The sequence below is a fragment of the Phacochoerus africanus genome, chromosome 6 (assembly GCF_016906955.1).
Source record: "Phacochoerus africanus isolate WHEZ1 chromosome 6, ROS_Pafr_v1, whole genome shotgun sequence".
In the NCBI taxonomy this organism is placed as follows: Eukaryota; Metazoa; Chordata; class Mammalia; order Artiodactyla; family Suidae; genus Phacochoerus; species Phacochoerus africanus.
The window spans coordinates 42,714,404-42,737,980 of record NC_062549.1 but is presented as its reverse complement, the minus strand read 5'-3'; the positions used below and the strand labels follow the sequence as shown (position 1 = coordinate 42,737,980).

Sequence of the window (23,577 nt, the reverse complement as noted above, 5' to 3'; positions counted from 1 at the left end):
AGATTCATTTCTGCTGAGCCACGACAGGAACTCCTATTTTTTTTTTTAATTATTTCTTAATTCAATCAAGTCAGTGGACTTAGAACCCTTGTGGGTTTTTGTTTGTTTTCTAATTCATGTGTAGTTGAGTTAGAATGTTGTGTTAGTTTCAGGTATAAAGTGATTATTATACATACATATCTATTCTTTCTCAGATGCTTTTCCCTTATAGGTTATAACAAAATATTGGGATGGATTTAAGTTATGTAAAAGTAAAATGAAAAATTTTCATGTTGATTAGCATGATGATTACCTTAAAATATATCCGTTCCGGAATTTTGTCAGTTACCAAAATATTATCATATTATTCATTTAGATGTATGTTGTATTATGGTTGTCTTCCTGAAAGCTGCTTATAAACTGATTTTCAGAATATCTAGCCCTGAATACTAATAATGACATTTAAAATTTAAAACATTCCTAAAGAGAATTTTGTTATAAAGTCAAGCATAGTAAATTGTCTTTTTGAAGGACAGATTTGCTTTGTGTACTATTCATTTTTTTTCTCTGCTTCAGATTTTACAAAAATTGGAAAGCATTTATTTCACTGTTATTTTTGAAATGACTCTTGCTTTTTATATTAGGTTCATAAGGAAATGGACTACTTTATAAAAGATAAATTGCTTCTTGAAAGAATTCTTGGAATGGAGTTCATGGAACCGATGGAAAAAAGCATCTTTTACAATGGTATCCTTCAAATGCCTTTGCTTAACTTGGTTATTATTTTCCAAGTTTGAAAGAAACATGCTTGTAGTTACTGTTTTTTGATTTTATACTTTTATATAGGAAACATAATGAACTTAGTTAACTTAAAAGAATTACAGGGCGTTCCCGTCATGGCTCTGTGGTTAATGAATCCGACTAGGAACCATGAGGTTGCAGGTTCAATACCTGGCCTTGCTCAGTGGGTTAAGGATCCGGCGTTACCATGGCTCAGAGCTGTGGTGTAGGTTGCAGATGCGGCTCAGATCTGGCATTGCTGTGGCTCTGGTGTAGGCTGAGGGCTACAGCTCCGATTCGACCCCTAGCCTGGGAACCTCCACAAGCCAGGGGAGCGGCACAAGAAATGGCAAAAAGACAAAAAAAATAAAAATAAAAGAATTACAGTAGTTTTCAGTAGCAAGAAACAAATATATAAATGATAATTATTTTATAAGAAAGTAAAATATTGAATTTCAAAATCAGTGGTACACATGGCAGAGATAGTAAAACAAATACATAAAGTTCAGATTTTATTGGAAGGTTCATTTGGTGGCACACTTATAAACACTTAAAGAAGAATAACATTCATGATTTATTTTGAAAAATTTGATTTTTCATTTTATCCAAATTCTTAAAAATTAGATATCTGATAGGATAGTAACTAAACCTGCTCTTTTACCATTAAAAAAGTAGTATAGTCACTTTCAATGTGACCGAACCTCTTGCCTGGCTTGGGAAGAATGGAAATGATCTAACTAATGTCCTGGTCTAGATATCACTTGTGCACGTGTTACTGCATGCCGCATGTGGTGCCAGTCCTGGGATACCCACATTAGTGGTCCCTCCTTTGGGCATCGTGTTTAGTAGACTATGGAAGGTAGGCACGTGGTAGGTGAGTGGAGTGATGGTGGGATAGAAGGCTGTGCAGACACAGCTTACACTGAGTGCAGGAGGGAAAGTAGAAAATTCTAACTAGACACAGGGTGAAGTCAGAGAGTTACCATGGAGAAATTTAAACTTGGTCTTAAAAGTAAGTTTTTCTTGTCAAATAGGAGGGTCCAGGGAAGAAAGGCAATGACATTTGTGCAGAAGAAGGAAAGGGTATTATGCACTTATGAACTTTATGATCAAAGGCTGGATTGAAGTGGGACAGTGAGAGGGGAGTGCGTGAATGATAAAGAGGGCAGAGACCGAGTCCCAAAGGCCTTTCTGACACCCTAAGGAGTTTTGCTTTATCCTATCAATAGAACACTTGTTTCCAAAAACATTTTTAAAAAAATTTTTTGTCCCTCAAGGAGTGTGCAGGTTGATCTGTGGAGGTATAAGAAGAAAATATTAAAATGTTATTTGTAGATTTGCAGTTCCATCATTCTTAATTTATATTTTTACAAATTATATAGTCGTAATTAATAAAATGTGCCTATTGTGAGATACATGCTTAGCATTTTATTCTGATAGGCATACACAATCAGGATGATTTGGAAACCACTGCTAATGAACATGGATGTGATCAGAAAGTCCTCAGCTGATCGGATTTATAAATTGGGAGAATCATTCTTGACAGTAGTGAATAGGTTTCCGTTAGACAGGTGCCAGGCTATAACAATACAGCTTAGCCATTAAGAATAAGCTTTCAAGTCTGCTGGTCTTGGGTTCAAAATCCAACTCTACTAGTTTTGTGAACTTGGAGAAGTTGTCTGCCCTTTCTGAACTTTAATGTCCTCTCTGTAAAATGAAGTATAACCTTCCAAAGGTTCTTGTGATTATACATGTGTAATGATGTATAAAGAACCTGGTATTGTTACCATTTTTTAAATAATACAATCATCATCATCAACGTCTTTGTCTTTATTGCACAGTGAGGAGAATATAAGCTAAGGCAGTAGTGATTGGGATAAAGAAGAAGAGAAAATTGCCAGAGATGTTAAGGAAAAGAAGGGGTAGGAGAGAGAGAGAGTTGTCAAAAATGATCTGAATTTCCAGCTCGTGTGACTAGGTGGTTGGTGGTGGCTCCTTTCACTCAGGGAGTGCAGATGGAGGAGAAGATGTGAGGGAAAGAGGCCGAATCTGATTTTGAATATGTTGTGTCTCGAGTACCTGAGGAATATCTAGGAAGAGATATCCAGTCAGGCCTTATAGGGACCTGGGAGACTGGATTTTGGGAGAAAGTAAAGGTGCACAGTAAGCCAGGAGTCTCATGAAATGAGGTCATTGCTGGAGCAGCGGCAGTGTCAGATCCCCCAGGAGAGCACAGAGAGCAGGCTTGTTTATTTTTTAAAATATGATACAAGTTTGTATACAGAAGTGGCATATCTTGTTAGGACATGGCTGAATGGTCTGAATTTTCACACACTGAGTATTACCCCTGTAACTATCACTGGATTAGAAAAGAACATGACCAGCAAGCCGGATGTCCTCTTGTATAAAACAAGAGTTCCTAGCTGGGCATCCATGGCCAGCTTCACAGGTTCTCCCTGACCTTGTGCGCAAGATTCATATATGTGTACTTTCCCTCCACCCCTTCGTGAAAGGATCTCTGACTTTCAGCAGAATCTTAAAATCCTGAATCCCTCCTTCGGGAGTGAAAGAGAAGAGGTCTCTGAGCAGAACCTTACGGGATTATTTGAAACTCAAATTATAGCGCCCTATTCTAGTCCTTGCTGGCTTTGTTTTGCTTTTTTTTTTAGCTTATTCTAGCTTAAGATTCTTTAGCCTTTAGTTATAGAAAGAAATAGAGAAAGGATGTTCATTCTCTGGTTGTTGAAAGATGTGGACTGTGTACTTAGACTACTAGCAATTACCAACACTTGGTGCAAATGTTAAAACTGCTTTTTTTTGAGCAGAGTTCCTAGACTATCCTTTTAGATTAGCAAATTTTAATAACCTTTGTTTATTTTTTTGTAAACTATAAAGTATTTGTTTTCTTTTTAATTGAGGTAGAATTAACATACAATAGCCATGAACTGTTATAGTTAACTCGTTTCTATTATGCTATTTTTAAATATCCTACTTTTATCACCAGAAATTTATCACAAGTTACTCTTTTTTTAAATTTCTGATTTATATCTTTTAAATGACTTTTTTTTTTTTTAAACAGATGAAGGCTATTCTTTCAGCAGTGTTCTGTATTATGGAAATGAAGCCACTCTTCTATTTATGATCTGCTCTTCTTCTGTGTTGTGGATTTGGCTTGCCAAAATTTTTATTTTAGCAGCTTTCCTTACATACCTACAACAAGAGGTAAGTTTATCATTTTTTTTCTGGGTTTCTTTAAAAGAAATATGTTAGAAGTAAATATTTTTATAGCAGAGAGGAACAATGTCTACTTTCACAAGGAATTTATAAAGATTCAGAATATGATTAACACTGTCAAAAAAAAAAAAAAAGGAAGAACATTTCAACCAAGTTCATTCTATAGTCTCCTTCAGGGTCAGTGAAATAACGGGGGTCTTAGGGAAGGGAGGAGTTTTTTGAGCAAGTGTAGAAGGAATCTAGCAGGAAGACATTTAAATTGCCCGTCTCCTGGATGGGAAAAGTGAGCAGTAATTAGAGTCCTGTTCACCCTCTGCACCAGATGTTACTGTGACAAAAAGGCCAACCCTGGAGATCTCACTCAGGCTCAGCCAACTTTAACGTATAACTCGCACACGTCCCCTACCTGCTTGGACGAAAAAACAGCTGCAGGGATGGGTGTGGAGGCTGAAATGGAGACGTCAAGAAAAGCCACATTTGCTCTAGAAATGTTATTAGTAATATCGCCCAACTATTCCCCACTATGTCACGGAAATATATGCGTTAATAAGATATAACATTCATTCTTGATAGAGATGTAGAATTATAAACCAATTCTCTTCCTAGCGGTTCTTTTGATGTTTCCATAGCTCTTAGAGGAAACTTGCCTTGCCAAATATTTAAAAATCTGTTGCCGTGAATATGAGAGGATTTGTATCACTAACTTATAAAATATGTTCTGAATAAGGACATACACTGCTTCAGTATTATGAAAGATGATGGTAGTCTTGAAATAATTTTGTGTATCACCATAGAATTCAGATGTCAGATGAAAGTAAATAGTTGAGAGAATTAGCTAGCTTAATTTAGATGTTTTAATTGAAGTGTACATTTAATTTCCTTTATATGTATTTTTTCATTCTAAATTGTTTTGCTTTTTCTTCAGATTTTTAGATTTATTCGTAATACAGTAGGACAGAAGAATTTGGCATCCAAAACATTGGTGGATCAAAGATTTCTGATTTAGTTTACTGCCTAAAGACTAATTTATAATCATGGCAAAAAAGTCATGATTATCAGGTTAGTTTGCCATATTTTTAAAGCTTATAATATAGATTATTCTATTTTTATTTGTTTTTTAATCTAGAAAAAGATTTATTTTTATAACTTATAGACACATAGTGTACTTTGTAAATATATAATGTGATATAATGGAAAATATTTCTTTCCTATTCTGCATGGTATTTAATTCACCAGCTCATAAATAGATCACTCTGACAGTGGGACCAAAAAAAAAAAAAAAAAAAAAACCCTAAATGTTGCTTTCAGCATAACACTTTTAAATACTCAAAACAGTTCCCAATCTAGATTTGCCTATACTTTCTCACATTGAAAAAGTTTGATCCCAAGTTCAAGTCTTGTTTTCAATTCAGTATTTTCTTGTTTTAAATATTTTAAATTCAAATTTTGTTGAAAATATTTTCACGTTACTTAGAAATTTGAAATTGTAGATGGGCTGATTTAGTTTGCCTCATTTTAATTGCCTAGCCTGTTTTGCCTCTCTACTTAATTAATAGGCATCATATGACATGGTTTATTCATTCCTTTGTATACTTATATTATTAGGTCAGTATACTTTTTTCCATGAAATATGTTTATATCTCTAATATCATCTACAGTTATTGAGCTGTAATGTATGACATTTTCCCCAATACAGTTTTTTATACATTTTAATTATTTAACATTTTAAGAGCACTCCCAAATTTTTGCTCTTCAATTATGTTTAAAAATTGTAAATAACTAATCAACTGTAAATGATCATGTTATGTTAACAAGATGATTTATTGAAAGCAAACTTAGGCTTCATAAGTTAATAGCCTTGTATTTTTTTTAAGTAAGGAAAAAAATGTGAGGAGCCAAAATATAATTAATGTAAATCCTGAGTCATGTAGCTAGTAATTTTCCATAATATCATTTTTTCAATATACTCTAATAATCCTTTTCTTCGTGCACCATGAATTTGAAAGCCACCTTATTTCAGGTATAATGGTCATTAACCCCCAAACCAATGTTTCTTACTGCCTTCTATGTTAATGCTGTGTAAATACTTACATGTAATGATATGTCAGTATTGTTTATATTTCTGAACTGAAAATATAGAATAAAAACTTCCTGTTTGATTAATATGTATTTCATGAAATAGCATTTAGGAATATGATACAGTGGGGTTCTCAGCCATTGCCAAAGTTGAATCCTTTACATTTTCCTGAGTTTTGAGGATAGCTGAGGGGAGAGAGGCAAGGATCATAAGTTGAGGATTTGAAACTTCAGTTTCTTAAGGGCCGAAGTACAGAAATGGATTTTTAAAGCCACCTACCCAGAAGCTTATGAAAGAAAGCTTTCATCCCGCATATGAGATGTTAATATTTTGTGTGAATGTTTTTTAAGTGGAAATTTCAAAAAGATAGGATCAGTGGCTCACCTGTGATAAATTAAGACAGAGAAAGACATTTAAAAAAATCACCTTGAAGTTATTTTGTACAATATTTATATTGGTTAGGTATGTAAAAGTGTGTTCAGGTTTTTATACTTTTTTTTTCTTTTTTTCTTTTTAGGGCTGTACCCACGGCATATGGCATATGGAGGTTCCCAGGCTAGGGGTCAAATCAGAGCTATAGCCAGTGGCCTACACCACAGCCACAGCAATACAGGATCTGAGCTGTATCTGCAACTAACCACAGCTCAGGCCACAATGGATCTTTAACCCACTGAGTGAGGCCCGGGATCAAACCTGCGTCCTCATGGATGCTAGTCTTGTTTCCGCTGAAGTCACGACTGGAACTCCTATAACTATTGATTCCTTTGTTCATATTGCCACCATTTAAACTTGGTGGATCATGTGACTAATGCTCTGCTAGACTTTCTTCTAGTACCAACTCACTGTACTTTGCATCCGATTGTCCCTAATTTTACTGATGACATAGAAACATTTAATAAATCTTTTTGTAATTTCATAATGAAACAACTCTAGGTTCACCTAGAGGATCTTTACAAGGTGCCATGTGTTTTGTATCCCTAGACATCCACAGACCCTTAAAATCTGCGGATTAGGATTTCCTGTTATGACACAGCAGAAATGAACCCCGCTGGTATCCACAGGTTCCCTCCCTGGCCTCGCTCAGTGGGTCAACGGTCTGGTGTTGCTGGAAGCTGCAGTGCAGGTTGCAGACGCGGCTTGGATCCCGAAATGCTGTGGCGCTGGTGTAGGCTGGCAGCTGCAGCTCTGATTCAACCCTTAGCCCGGGAACTTCATATGCCTAAAAAGCAAAAAAAAAAAATCTGCAGATTAGTCTGTCACAAGATGCTTTACTTGTGTCATACCGATGCCCTAACAAACTGTCTTTGGAGAGGGTTCTGCTGGTTACCTAGACTGAGAAGCATTCAGAAGGACCATTAACTGAGTGCTTGCAAGCATGAAACGTGTATTCTTTTTGTCGTCTGTAAATATCGACAGTAAGAGCTGAGGGGAGATAAGTGTAAGTTGAAGAGTGGTAAGCTTATTGGAAAATGCTCCAAATTTAGTAACAGAAGTCATGGATTTGAATTAGAATTTTGCCCTTCGTCATGGCAAAAAACTTGGGATTTTACATTCAGTCATTTGGCATCTTTGAGCTTTATTCCACATCTTTACAATGGAAATAATATCTTTGGCTTACTACTTGTAAAAACTAATTCATTAAGATACATTTATAATAGTGAGTAAGCGTTGAACAGTGGAATTTTTATATATTTTAGTGTGAAATATGTACCTTAAAATGTATTTTCTTTTTTCTTTTTTTTTTTGTCTTTTTGCCATTTCTTGGGCCGCTCCTGCGGCATATGGAGGTTCCCAGGCTAAGGGTCGAATCGGAGCTGTAGACACCAGCCTACGCCAGAGCCACAGCAACGCGGGATCCAAGCCGTGTCTGCAACCTACACCACAGCTCACCTCAACGCTGGATCTTTAACCCACTGAGCAAAGCCAGGGATGGAACCTGCAACCTCATGGTTTCTAGTCGTATTCGTTAACCACTGAGCCACGATGGGAACTCCCAAATGTATTTTCTATCATTCAATAAATCAATTCCATGCTGCTAACACTGAGAGTACTGATTTCAGTAACTAACCAGTGAAAATCCTGGGCCTTACTTCTGCCTCAGCAACCCCCCACCCCAGTCTCAACAAAGAGGAGGCCTTTGTAAATGTCACAGTCTTTAGGGAAAGAAGGCAAGAGGGAGCTGTTAGATCACGTTGTAAGTGTGGTTTGTGGTCACAGATTAGAAAAAAAAGGAGTAAAAGTGAAATACTTCCTTTGGACGGGAGAGTTTCTTTCATTTGTTCATTTATCTATCCATTCATTCAAACAGTATTTCTACCCCTACTCCTGAGCCCCTCAAAAGGGCCTTGCAATTAGTAGAGGAACCAGGTATATTAACCAATAATTACAGCAATCTGGAAAGGAGGCTGTGATGTGGGAGAGCTCTTAACTGTGTATCTGTGGTCATTAGTGTTTGACCACCCAAAAAAGTGGTTTTTGATCTAAGATTGAAAGGTAAGCAAGACAAGTACAATCAAAGCAAAGAACACTATATGCCTTGAGATGAAGAACAGGGCCGTTAGGTGCTACAGGTAGTTTGATTCCAGAATATATGTATTCTTATTTTTAAAATATTCTGTATATTATGATGTTAAAACATAATGGCTCGGGAGAGACTGCCCTATTGGGACCAGCCAATTAGAGATAGCAAAGGGTGCAGCCAGTAGCACACTCACCGATCCAGAGCCATACCTACATTTTCTGGCCCTTATCCCTCAGGAGGCAATATGCCTCCCTCTGCCTTAGTCATTCCAGGACCAGGTACCAGGCAACCACGAACTACTCCTATAACTTAGAGCCTGCTGTCATGACTCAAGCTGGCCAGTTCTAAGTTGTTACCCTGTCCGTCCTTGCTTTCCTGCAGAAATGCAGAAACTAATAAAGGCCTTGGCCTAGACTCTCCCCTTGCTCCTGTCCCTCAGCCTCCTGCCAACACTGGTGCTTCTCTGTGTGGCTCTGGGTGGCATAGGAGCCTCCTGTGTCTGGGACCTATGAGTATAATAAACTTTGTTTTCTTGAGTCTCACCTGTGGATTCTCTTGTGGTGGAATCTGACTGACTATCCCATAAAAGAACACAGAACTGTACATGTGAGGGTTTTGGAGAGAGATGGTTAGAAGGAAAACAGGAGGTTTTTATATCAAGCCACAGTGAATAGAGTTTAACCAAGCTCAGTTTCCCAGCCTACCTTCACATGAACACTCAGTACCCCCAAAAAGTAAGTGGACAGAGGGGCAAAAGAGGACCTTCCATAGTCAAATCGCTCTGGTATAATTGATGATCTGTACACTAGGAGACTGGTGCTTCTGCCCCCTTTTGTCTAGCTGCGTGTCATGGTTCACCAGAAAATACATTGCTTATAAGAGAGGTAGTAAGGCAGTAGAGGGTAGTGGCCGAGAACACAGACTTGGAGACAGGCTGCCCGCATTCAAGTTCTGGTTCTGACACTTACTGGCTGGGTGACTTGGGGTGTCTTCCTCATCTGTAAAAGGGGATGATGGTGATAGGGATAGAGTAGGATAGCTACACAGGTAATTGTAGAAGTTCCAGTAGAGGACCATAGAGAGGGAAACCTAGGGCGCTTTGGGAGACCACTGTAAGTTAGTGATCACCCAAGAAAGCCATCAGAATGTCATGGAATTGAGCAGGCTTACCTAACTATAAAGCCATAAATAAAAGCATGAGATATGCCTCAGGGCATTAAGTGAAAAATGAGGCCTGCATTCAAGTTCAGCAAGATAATGATCCTTAGGACCAAGGACAGGAATTTAAGGAAAAGCTGACATTCCAAAGTAGGAGACCCTCATTTTACAGAAACTTGAGATGATTCAACATACTTTAGCATATATTACCACCATTCTGCTGATTTGAATAAGCATCGTGATAGTCCTACTTTGACCTCATAGGGTCAAATACTCTCTCACATGATATGAAGGAGGAGCTAGTGATGTAAGCCTGATGTCTACTCAAAGAACGAGGACGAAGGCGGTCTTTTCCCACTCCCCTACTTGGCTTGGATTATAAAAATGTAGCCCACCTAATCCTTGGAGCAGAGCCTCCTTGCCTGCCCGCTACCATCCCTCACACGCGTCCTATCTTAATAAATCTATTTCCTGCTTGCCACTTTGTCTCTCACTGAATTCCTTTTGTGCTGAGACACAAAGAGCCTGAACCTCAGTAATTCCTGACACCAGGTAAGTGATTCCAGTTAAAAACCATGGGTTCAAGTCCCAATCTGGGTTTCGTCTCGATTGAAGCCAGAGGTGTTTTGATTTCAATAGTAGCTATTTCTGGAGTTCCTGTCGTGGCTCAGTGGTTAACGAATCCGACTAGGAACCATGAGGTTGCGGGTTCGGTCCCTGCCCTTGCTCAGTGGGTTAAGGATCCGGCGTTGCCGTGAGCTGTGGTGTAGGTTGCAGACACGGCTCGGATCCCGCGTTGCTGTGGCTCTGGCGTAGGCTGGTGTCTACAGCTCCGATTTGACCCCTAGCCTGGGAACCTCCATATGTCGCAGGAGCGGCCCAAGAAATGGCCAAAAAAAAAAAAAAAAAGTAGCTATTTCATAGAGTTGTTGGGAAGATTAAATGAGTTAATCTTTGAGTTTCATAGAGTTATTGGGAAGATTAAATGAGTTTGTGTGGTGCTTAGAAGAGTGCCTGGCACATAGTAAATATGGTGTAGGTGTTAGTGATGCAGTAATACTAGTAGTGGTACTAGTAAGTCCAGTTAATATTTAATGCTGAAAGACCCAGATCAGTCCCTGGGGAACCTGTATTAAGACACTTTACTGGGAGTGCTAGAAGTAGCAGTGAACAGACTTGCCTAACCAAAGCAATCTGTGGGCTTTAAAATTAACCTTGCTTCTCTTACATTATTACAAACGCAATACATGGCTGTGGCCCAAGGATAAACAAATGACCCAGGGGATGGAGACTAGGAACAGGGCCACAGATAAATAATCACTTGATTTATGACAAGGGTGACATGCAGTGGGGTGAGGAAAGGTCAGCTGACTATCACAACAGAAAAAAAATGAATCTTCACGCTTATGTCACTTACACAAAAATCAGTTTCAAGTAGATGGTAGATCTAAATGTGAAAGGTTAAATGATAAAGCTTCTGGAAGATAACATTGGAGAGTATGTTCATGACATTGGTGTAGGCTGAGATTTCTTAGATAAGACCCAAAAAAGATCAACCATAAAGGAAAACATCAGTAAGTTGGACTTCACAATTTACATTAAATTTTCTTTTTTGTTTAATTGTACTCAATTGTTATTTCCCCAATACATTTTGTTTTCTACTGTACAGCATGGTGACCCAGTTACACATACATGTATACATTCTTTTTTCTCCCATTATCATGCTCCATCATAAGTGACTAGACATAGTTCCCAATGCTACACAGCAGGATCTCATTGCTAATCCATTCTACATTAAATTTTCAATTACACATATTTACATTAAATATAAATTTACAATTTACATTGCAATTATGAACTCTGTCAAATGATACCATTATAAGAATGAGAAAAATAATTTTTAATTATTTTATAATTAAGTTTAATTATAGATTTTAATAATTTATTATATTTTATTATATAAAATATAATTTAAAAAATTTTTCTGACAAAGCACTTCCATCCAGAGTAAAATACTCATCAAATCAGGAAGGAAAAGACAGACAACTCAATGGGAAAACAGCCAAAAAACTGAAGTATCCAGCTCTCCAAAAAAGGTTTCCATATGACTGACAAGCACAGTGAAAAGTGCTCTACCTTAGCATGAGAATGCAAAATAAAATCAAAATACCATCCACTACCAAACCACCAAAATGGCTAAAACCTAAAATAGCAAGTGCTGGTAACGAAGTGGAGCAAGTGACTTTTTTTTCTATGTTTATTATATAAAGAGAGGGGGAATTAGTCTTAACTGACTGTACGGTTTTCAAGCATATCAAAATTGTGCAGCCCGACGTCTTTGCCCTGTTTGAAGCCACCACAACAGCAGATGGCGGTAGAGCGCCCTCAGAATTCCCGGGGAAAGCCGCTCCTGGCGCTGTGCTCCCAGGGCTGCAGGGCTCAGGGACCCCGCTCCCTCCATCTGCACTTCACGACTTTGTCACCGCTCCTCACCTCTACTGTCCCTCCCATTACTACAACTCGGCCGCTAGAGAGTACTTGACATGTAAAGCTGCGGTTTTTCAGCCCGGATTTGGGAGCGGAATGCTGGAAAAAGGGAGAAAAATCACAAAATAGGTCATGCCTAAGTGGGAAATAAAGAGCTCATTAAAAATGTAATGATTATGGAATTCCCTTCATTTTAATAAAGTACACATTTACATTAAAATCTTAAAAAAAAATGTATCCAGAGTATGTATTGCCTCTTTTATAAATACTATCTCTCCAAATGGGACTTTGTATATTTTCTTTATATGCTGTGATATATCAGGATGTAAAACAGGACATACTATAGTGTATGTTAATGCTATATGTTATTAATGTGGCAATGTTAAACCTTCAGCAAAAGACATATAGTTTAAAAACCATAAAGCCCATTTGCTTCTCTTAAGCTTCTCTTAGAGTTTATTTTATTGCAAAAGTGAGGATTCTATATTAAAATTACAAGGGATGTTTTCAACATGTGTGTGTTTACACGTGTATGAATTTCCCCCATATTGTAACACAATATTTGTACTTCTTGATGCTATTATGATATTACTTTTCTAGTCTCTATCTCATATTTATTCTTTTACTTGATGGAAGCAGAAAAAAATAATCATCCAAAGCCTGACTGTGCTGTGGACAGCCTGTCACTGAGCCTGGTCTCTGCTGATCTGATCATCTTTAACTTGCACCTGTTTCCTTTCCTTTCCTTTGAGAGTGACTAATGGAATTGACATAGTGAACCAATGCTTACTAAAACAACATCCTAGTAACTGTGAACTTAAAAACAACTTTCTTATATATATCTTCAAATTATAAATCCATTTTTAAATGACACAGCAAATATAACCAACATTTTTCACCAAAGATTTGTGTCTCCCTCTTAGTCCCCCCACAATCAATCACTTTGGATACGTGCACAGCACTGTGCAACAGAAAAGTAAGTTCCGGAGTTCCTGTCGTGACTCAGCAGAAATGAATCTGACTAGTATCCATGAGGATGCAGGTTCAATCCCTGGCCTTGCTCAGTGGGTTAAGGATCCGAGTTGCCATGAGCTGTGGTGCAGCTACAGCTCTGATTCATCCCCTAGCCTGGGAACCTTCCATGTGTCACTGGTGCAGCCCTAACCCCCCCCCCCCAAAAAAAAGACAAAGGAAATAGAAAAGGAAGTTCCCTGGGTAGCAGGTGGCACTACTAACATTCATCATTAAGAGAAAAATCAGGTCTGTTTTGATTACTCTCTTATTCCAATTGTCTGGCATTGCACTGCAAAAATAATAGCAAATGTTTGAAGGAATGAGAATGAATGAATGAACAAATGAACAGATGAATAGTTATTCTGGTCAGGATTATTATCTATTATCATGAAGACTGGAGGTGATCTTGTAATGTCATTACAGCTGCTTCTATGGAACATAATCAATTTGCGAATATTTATTCAGTACGTACACATGCCAGGTCTGCACTAGGTGCTAAGGATATGAGACCTCTATCTTTATGGAGTTTATAGTTGAACAAAAAAGACAGAATAACAAACGAGTGCAAGTGTAGTAAGAATTCTATTAGTTTCCTGTGGCTGCTGTAAAAAATTACCACAATGTATTGGCTTAAAACCACACAAAATTATTGTTTCACAGCTTTGGACAGAAGTCTGAAATGGGTCACATGAGGCTAAAACAAAGTTGTTGGCAGGGCTGTGTTCCTTCCGGAGACTCTTGGGGACACACCACTGTCTTATCTTTTCCAGCTTCTAGAGCCACCTGCATTCCTTGGCTCTTGGCTCCTTCCTCTTTTGTCAGGGCCAGCAGCGTAGCATTCTCAAATTTCTCTCAGACTCTTGAATCTCCTTGTCTTTCTCTCTCAAGGACTCCTGTGATCATACTGGGCCACCAGAAAATCCCCATCTCGAGGCCCTTAACTTGATGATATTTACCAACTCCTTTTAACCATGTCAGGTTTAGTATTCACAGATTCTGGGGATTAGGATGTGACTATCCTTTTTTTTTAATTTTTTTTAATGTTTATTTATTTATTTATTTATTTTTTGGACAGTGTTCTAATTTTTATTTTATTTATTTATTTATTTATTGTCTTTTTGCCATTTCCTGGGCCGCTCCCGCGGCACATGGGAGGTTCCCAGGCTAGGGGTCGAATTGGTGCTGCAGCCGCCAGACTATGCCAGAGCCACAGCAACGCGGGATCCGAGCCGTGTCTGCAACCTACACCACAGTTCACAGCAACGCCGGATCGTTAACCCACTGAGCAAGGACAGGGACCGAACCCGCAACCTCATGGCTCCCAGTCAGACTCGCCAACCACTGCGCCACGACGGGAACTCCCTATCCTTTTTTTTTTTTAATTATTATTACTCAATTTTATTACATCTCCTTTATCCATTTTATTCTTTTTTATAGCATTTTTTACTACTCAGTTACATTTATAGTTGTATAACAATCATCACAACCCAATTTTATAGGATTTCCATCCTAAACCCTCAGAGCATCCCCCACCTCCCAGTCTCTCATTTGGAAGCCATGTTTTTCAAAGTCTGTGAGTCAGTATCTGTTCTGCAAAGAAGTTCATTCTGTCCTTTTTTCAGATTCCACATGTTGGTGTCTCATTGTCTGACTGACTTCCCACTTAGGATAATTTCTAGGTCCATCCATATTGTTAAAAATGCTGATATTTCATTCTTTTTAATGGCTGAGTAATATTCCATTGTGTATATGTACCACCTCTTCTTGATCCACTCCTCTGTTGATGGACATTTAGGTTGTTTCCATGTCCTGGCTATTGTATGTAGTGCTGCAATGAATATAGGAGTACATGTGTCTTTTCAAGTCATGGTTTTCTCTGGATAAATGTCCAGGAGTGGTGTTGCTGGATCAAGTGGCAGTTCTATTTTTAGTTTTCTGAGGAATTTCCAGACTGTTTTCCACAGAGGTTGCACCAAGTTACAATCCCACCAACAGTGTCATAGGGTTCCTTTTTCTCCACACCCTCTTCAGCACTTATTGTTTGTAGACTTTTTGATGATGGCCATTCTGGCTGGTGTAAGGTGGTACCTCAGTGTTTTGATTTGCATTTCTCTCATAATTAGTGATGTTAAACATCTTTTCATGAGTTTTTTGGCCATCTGTATGAGGACGTGACTATCTTTTGAAGGGAGCATTATTCTGCCTACCACAAGCACTTAAAAAAATCTATAGGATATAAGAAGATAAAACTTAAAATGCCTAAAATAATTTGGGTAGACTGGTAAGGACTGTTTGGGGAGGGATATATTTTCTAAGACATAAAGGATGGGCAGAAGTCAGCTAGAATGATGGGGTGGGAATGAAGGTCAAGATTTCCAGAGAGAAGGAACACGTGCAAAGGCCCTGAGGTATGAGAAATTCCATTTATAAGGGGTCAGGTTTGGCCAATTGCCAGAACTGGCTAACAATGGATTTGTTTAGAGTTGAGCATATAGTTTGTTTCAAAGCAAGAAAAAACTAAGATCTGGATTCTATCTACTTCATATTTTTGCCCTTTCCCATTGCAGCAACCAGAGCAAGATTTCATTCTGTTTAGCTAGCTAAATGTGGTTTCATCCACTGAACAATTCTCATTTTCTGGAGCCTTCCTCAAAGTTATCATCACACCCAGTTTCGAAGGACTGTTACCTAAAAGGGAGAAAGACTAAACTCAGAACACAAAGCCAAAGCCAAGGTCCCCATTCTATTTGGAGTGGTTTGCTCCTTGCTGGGGATTGGCTATTATCCTGATCATGTTTTCATGTTGGCACTTTTCTTTTGCAGCCTCTTTGCATTGTGGGGAGCTGAAGGACAGAAGTGACACAGCAGGACAAAACAGCTGTTAGTAGACCAGGACATTTAAAAAATAGTTTCAAAATAAATCACAGAGCTCTTTTTTCCCCTTGTGTTACTCGTGAACTTTTCTCAAGCCAGCTCTGATTGGGAGTAATTGTAGCCAGTGTTTGCATGGCATTTCAATTCCCAATATTTTAATAACTGTTTCGGTGTTATTCCATGTACCCTTTGCAGCGGCCTCATAGCATATTAGCACAGCCATGCCAGCTGCCAGGAAGATTCATTACTTTGACATTTTCAATACGTCTGGAACTTACTAGACCACTGTTGCTTTAACCTACAGAGGGTAAAGGGTTATGAGATCTGATGACCAAACCAGAACTTCAAACCCATTTCTCTTATTATGACCTCTCTCTTTGGTTATTATAAAGCTGCAGGAAAAGCCCTCATCTAACCCCTTTTTTTTTTTTTTCCCCTCAGTGCTTAGCATCAAGAGGCAGCATAGAATTGTAGCAAAGAGCAAAAGCTTTGAATACTAAGACCTGGATCTGAACTCCCCACTTCTGTTTCCTTTGAGTGTGATCATAAGCAGACTCTTCAACCTTTTTGAGTCTGTTCTTCATCTGCAAAACTGGATGATAACTGTCTTGAGAGGGTCATTTTAAGGATTGAAGGAGATGATAGATGTAAAGTTGTTAGTACATTGCCTAGAAGAGTACACAGCTCATTTCTTCTTGCACATGAAAGAAATGAGTTCAGAGGTTGGATAGATACATATTTAATAGGCAGATCTTGGAAAGGATGTGAGACTGGAAGTAAAAAGCTTAAAGTTTAGTCCTATCTCTGTTGGTGACTAGACCTTGACTAAACCAGTTATGCTCTCCCAGCTTCTGTTGCATTATCTGAAGTCCCAGTGATCTATCTCTAGGGCCTCCTCTAACTCCAAGATCCACAATTGATAACTTTCTCCATGTAAAATGCCAAATGAAGATAATCAATATTCATATTGAGCCCACTTGCCCTTGGACAAGTCATTTAACCTAAAATTTAGTTTTACTTTTTTTTTTTTGTCGTTTTAGGGCCATCCCCACAGCATATGGAGGTTCCCAGGCTAGGGGTCGAATTGGAACTGTAGCTAGGGGCCTACAACACAGTCACAGCAACAGCAACACCAGATCCGAGCCATGTCTGTGACCTACACCACAGCTCACGGCAATGATGGATTCTTAACCCACTGAGCGAGGCCAGGGATCAAACCTGCATCCTCATGGATACTAGTCAGATTTGTTTCTGCTGAGCCACAATGGGAACTCCCTAGTTTTGTATATTTTAAAATGGTAGATAATAATCTTGAGAGGGCATGTGGGCAGGATTTATATGGAGCACATAAGTTTAAACTCAGACAATGTATGAAAAATACTAATGGCCTTGACACTGGAACCCAATGTCTAACATGGAGTATGCCACCACAAAGCCCTAAATTCCTACCCCAAATAAATCAGCCTGGGGAATAACATCAATAGCTGTCTATGGAATATCCATTTTCCCCTTCTTCTTTACTATGGAACACTGGTTTCATTAGGGATGGAATATGCTCAGCTTCCATGGTGTAGGTGGCCATGTTTCATGGTGGCCAATAAGAGATTAGCAGAAGTCCATTAGATAGTGATTTGGAGAAGCTATGGATTTTCAAATTAAAATGGATTAACTGAGCTAGCACACTTTTGCCCTTCCCCTCTTCCTGCCTGGAATGTGGTCATGATACCTGGAGATGAAGAAGATATCTTGACATAAGAGGATATGAGGATGCAGGATATGAGAATATGAGGATGCAAAGCAGGGGAGCACACTGGGTCTTGAGCAGTTGGGTCAGTATCTATTACTTGAAGCCTAATGCAGTCCTGACTGATACATATTCCTTTTTCTTTCTTTTTTTTTTTTTTGTCTTTTTGCTATTTCTTGGGCCGCTCCCGTGGCATATGGAGGTTCCCAGGCTAGGGGTCGAATCGGAGCTGTAGCCACCAGCCTATGCCAGAGCCACAGCAACGCGGGATCCGAGCCGCGTCTGCAACCTACACGATAGCTCAGGGCAACGCCAGGTCCTTAACCCACTGAGCAAGGGCAGGGACTGAACCCGCAACCTCACGGTTCCTAGTCGGATCCGTTAACCACTGCGCCTTGACGGGAACTCCACTGATACATATTCCTAAACAACTCCTTCCCAGTCAATCCACACTAATTAAACCATAGTAGGAATTCCACTTGATACCCTCCAAAATGTCATACCTCTAAGAGTGCATATGACCATTGGCAACCCAATCAATACTCAGTGACACAGTGGGGAACCCTCCCCTTATACCTTCCTCTTTGCTCTTCTAAATATGCTATTCAGCGAGTTCCTGTTGTGGCTCAAAGGTAGTGAACCCAACTAGTATCCATGAAGATGCGGGTTTGATCCCTGGCCCTGCTCAGTGGGAATCAACTGAGCAGTTATCGTGAGGATCCCACGTTGTCGTGAGCTGTGGCATAGGTTGCAGACATAGCTCAGATCTGGCATTGCTCCAATTCAACCCCTAGCCTGGGAACTTCCATATGCCTTGTGTGTGGCCCTAAAAAGACAAAAAAAAAGAAAAAAAGAAAAAAAGCTATTCAGCCATCATCATCATCTTTGACAACAAGAAAAACAAATAATAAGTGAGCATTAACTTTGTTCCTTCAGGAATCTTGGATTAATTGACTTACTTCTAGCAGCATTGCTTAATTCAGGGACATTTAACAAGAGAAAAGAAAGCATTAGCTCAAACTTTCTTGAATAATCCCCTGAAGGCTTATACCTACTGTTGCAAACATAGCATTATTAATTGTTTAATTTTTATTATAACTAACATTTAATATTAAATTGGCTACACTAGTTGTTTTTACAGATATTCACTTTATAACATACTGGAGTCTCATAAAATTTTGTGTGTATTATAGTTATGTCTGTTTTAGAGAACTTGAGAATAATATTACAGTTTTAAGTGATTATGCAAGTTTATACTTTATTTTCATGACATGTGGTTGGTTGCATTTATGGTTTATGAAATGCTGAGTTCTTGGTCAGGATGCTACTATGTTGTAATAATTTTCCTAGGGGGGAAAATAGGCTCTATTTTGAAGATTCCACTTTATGATGCAGTTTCAAGGAATGCGTGCATTCTACTTAAGAACAGACAATAAGCATACTTTTCTTCTTCCTGTAAGAATTGTGCTCCTAAGTCCCTGCTGGACAGGAAAAGCTCTCTCGCTCAAGCCTCCCCTCAAAATCATGACATTTCCATTATCTGTTCCGTATATAAATTTTCAGTAACTGTCTCCATTCACTTCCCAAGTATACACACTTGCTGCGGTAGCTCAGCTTCTGTTCACTAAGCGTATTCCTCGTCCTCCCTTGTCTGTCACAAGGGCTCTTCCTCCTGTGACTGCATAGGTGCTGGCTGGTTGGCCCCTCAGTCCTCCTAAGGGTTTCCAGGAGAAATGCAATCACACAGAGCAGTGTGTGTGCATGCGTGTGTGTGTGTGTGTGTGTGTGTGTATGCTTTAACTTTCTGAAGATGCAGAGGGCCCCAATCACAACACAGCACCCAACATCTCTCTCAATTTGTCCTTCTCCATTTCTTCCTCTCCCCACTCTCCACCCTAATTCACGGAGCTCCTTGTAGACAAACCCCCACTGCAGACTCAGCTTTTTTCCTCAGGCAACAATGGCATTTTCCTCAGGAACACAATCTTTCCACAGGAGGGATGCTTGCATCAGTGGCTAACAGAATTTCCCCCCATCTTGTTCTACTTACAATCATCACACACAAAAGGCATTAACTCACATATTTTTGTGAATAACCAAAGAAAGTTCTGGCTCACAGAATGGTCTCATGATCTAGTACTTTAAACTTTGTTTTTACAAGTGCAGTTAGAGTACAGACAGGTTTGGAGCTTTCTTTTGTTTGTGGTGGTCATGGAAGCTAACAGCTGTGGAAATGGAATGTTCCCTGCCATCCCAGAAAATGAACATTGCCTGAGGCCAGCAAGCCGTGCAGCCTCCTTGGCATTGCAACCTGAGGGGAAGTCAGGATGGAGAAAAACAAGAAACACTTTGTGCTCTGGATACTGGTCCTAAATAGTTACGATGCATATCTAAGGAACCATTTCCATGTGCCCAGACTCTTGCATCTTCCTAAAGCACTAAAATCATTAACTTGACATGTCTGTTTTTTTGTGATTAGCAGTAATCTTTTGATGTTTGACTACCCTTTTCTTTCCTCCAGCAAAACTCCTATATATCTGGCTCCTCCCTTATCTCTCTGGAGCAGTTTCTCAGCGCTGTCTGAGAGGTTGTTTCCCAGCCCATAGTCCTCAGTTAAGTCCCTGAATGAAATTTAACTCACAACTTATAGGTTGTGCACTTTTCCTCAGTCGACACAGAGCAAAAAAGAATAAAAACAGACCCTTGAGATCCAAGCCACATCTTGTATATTTATTTCTGTGATAGTCACATGTTAAGTGTTCCTAGTTTTATGCACGCTGAATGGAGGCATATATATAGCATCTGAAACTAAACTCAATCATTTAAATGAAAACACCTCAGTGGCAAGTAAGGGGAGATGGCCCTTGGGGGTGGATCAGACACTTCTGTGAGCTGCTGCGTGTGAACAGGTGCACATATTTTAGTGTGTGGCATCAGTCACATCAGAGGATCAGTATGTATGGAAGGTGTGTTAGCTTCTGGTCTTCAAGTCACTGACTTTGATTGGTTCTGCTGAAGCCTTGCTCCTCATGTCACCTCCTCCTCCACAGTTCTTGCTTCTATCACTTCACTGCTATGGGAACCCCACCCCTCTTCCATCTTTCCTTGAAGTACTATTTGTGGGACTTCAAGACCTCTTCAAGGAGATAAAACCCAAAAAGCCTCTGGCCAACATACTACCCAAAGTGATACCAGAAAGGTGATACCGGAATCTGGGTTCTTGTTCATGGCAGCTGAAGAATGAACTCCATGAACATACAGGCAGCAAGCAAGCAAAGTCTTTCTTACAGGAAAGCAGATAGCTCCCAGGCAGGGCTGCTGGGAGGGGGGAGAAGAGCCCACTTTCTCTATTGTCTTATAGGGGTTTTTATCCCTTAAAGATGGTGGTGGGTATCAAAGTGGGGTCCAGAAAGATGTGGTTTTCTCCCATTGGCCTTGTTCAATTATCCATATCAGTCCTTGTCCAATAGAGTCTTAGGGGTGGAAATGTCCTATAGGTCTCATAGTTTCTTTGTCCTTTTCTTCCCATAAACTGAGTCACAGGGGATTAGAGATTACTGTACATCTGGGCATAGGTACACTCCCTATAGTAAACAAGGCCTGTGGGGATGTTATTCCCTGGAGCCCTTAAGCCACAAATGTTAATCAATGGCCATATCAAAGAATGCATTGGATCCCATGCTCCTACACTGACTACCTGAGTTAATATTCTGACTCAAAAGCAATCTACAGATTTATTGCAATCCCTATAAAGTTACCCATGACATTTTTCACACAACTAGAATAAACAACCCAAAAATTTATATGGAACCACAAAAGAAGATTGCCAAAGCAATTCTGAGGAACAAAAACCAAGCAGAAGGCATAACTCTCCCAGACTTCAGGCAATATTACAAGGCTACAGTCATCAAAACAGTGTGGTACTGGTACCAAAACAGACATACAGACTAATGGAATAGAATAAAGAACCCAGAAATAAATCCAGACACCTATGGTCAATTAACCTTCAACAAAGGAGGCAAGAACATAAAATGGGAAAAAGAAAGTCTATTCAGCAAGCATTGCTGGGAAACCTGGACAGCTGAATGCAAATCAATGAAACTAGAACACACCCTCACACCATGCACAAAAATAAACTCAAAATGGCTTAAAGACTTACATATAAGACAAGACACCATCAAACTCCTGGAAAAGAACATAGGCAAAACATTCTCTGACATCAATCTTACAAATGTTTTCTCAGGTCAGTCTCCCAGGGCAACAGAAATAAAAGCAAAAATGAACCAATGGGACCTAATCAAACGGACAAGCTTTTGCACAGCAAAGGAAACCATAAAAAAGACAACTTACAGAATGGGAGAAAATAGTTTCAAATGATGCAACTGACAAGGGCTTAATCTCTAAAATATACAAACAAGTCATACAACTCAACAGCAAAAAAGCCAATGACCCAATGGAAAAATGGGTGAAAGACCTGAATAGACATTTCTCCAAGGAAGATATACAAATGGCCAACAAGCACATGAAAAAAATTCTCAACATCCCTAGTTATTAGAGAAAGGCAAATCAAAACTACCTCATATCATTCAGAATGGCCATCATTAATAAGTCCACAAATAACAAATGTTGGAGGGGGTGTGGAGAAAAGGGAACTCTCCAGAAAAGGAATTAAATGGTACAACCACTATGGAAAACAGTATGGAGGTACCTTAGAAAACTATACATACATACTATACATATGACCCAGCAATCCCACTCTTGGGCATATATCCAGACAAAACTTTCCTTGAAATGGCACATGCACCCATATGTTCATTGCAGCACTATTCACAATAGCCAAGACATGGAAACAACCTAAATGTCAATTGACGGAGGAATGGATTAAGAAGATGTGATATATTTACATACAATGGAATACTACCCAGTCATAAAAAGGAACAAAATAATGCTATTTGCAGCAACATGGATGGAACTAGAGACTCTCATACTAAGTGAGGTAAGTCAGAAAGAGAAAGACAAATACCATATGATATCACTTCTATCTGGAATCTAATAAATGGCACAAATGAACATTTCCACAGAAAAGAAACTCATGGACTTGGAGAACAGACTTGTGGTTGCCAAGGGGGAGGGAGAGGGAATGGGATGGATTGGGAATTTGGGGTTAATAGATGCAAACTATTGCCTTTTGAACAGATAAGTAATGAGCTCTTACTGTATAGCATTGGGAACTATATCTAGTCACTTATGATGGAGCATGATAATATGAGAAAAAAGAATGTATATGTGTATGTGTGACTGGGTCACCTTGCTGTACAGCTGAAAATTGACAGAACACTGTAAAACAGCTATAATGGAAAAAATAAAAATCATTATAAAAAATAAAAAATTTACTTCAAATTAAGAAAAAAAAGCCTCTGGCCAAGATAAGAATTGCCAGGCCCTTATCATCCCACCTGAGCAACGTGGCCTACTTCTCCTTGCCCCCTACTAGGAAAGACATATGTGGCCCACTCCTCACACCACCCCTATAAGGGAAATATATGCCCCCAACCAACCAGAAATATATGGGAAGATCCCATCATTCCCCAAAAAATCTGCAAGTCGGCAGGTGTATGGTAAGACCTCTCCACTCTCTCCTTTGTCTCTGGGCTATAAAGACACATATGACCATGGGCCCAGGATTGACTCTCCCTGATCAGCAGGAAG

General features: G+C 39.2%; 1 protein-coding gene across 1 annotated transcript in view; it reads left to right on the top strand.

Annotated features, from left to right (window-relative positions):
* Positions 1-6,156, top strand: part of TMEM67 (transmembrane protein 67) — a 55,065-nt gene extending 48,909 nt beyond the window's left edge. The window contains 5 exon segments of the mRNA XM_047783611.1: positions 624-726; positions 3,839-3,889; positions 3,892-3,941; positions 3,943-3,981; positions 4,919-6,156. Coding sequence (XP_047639567.1) covers positions 624-726; positions 3,839-3,889; positions 3,892-3,941; positions 3,943-3,981; positions 4,919-4,999 — 324 coding nt within the window. The 3' untranslated portion in view covers positions 5,000-6,156.
* The last annotated feature ends 17,421 nt before the right edge of the window (positions 6,157-23,577 follow it).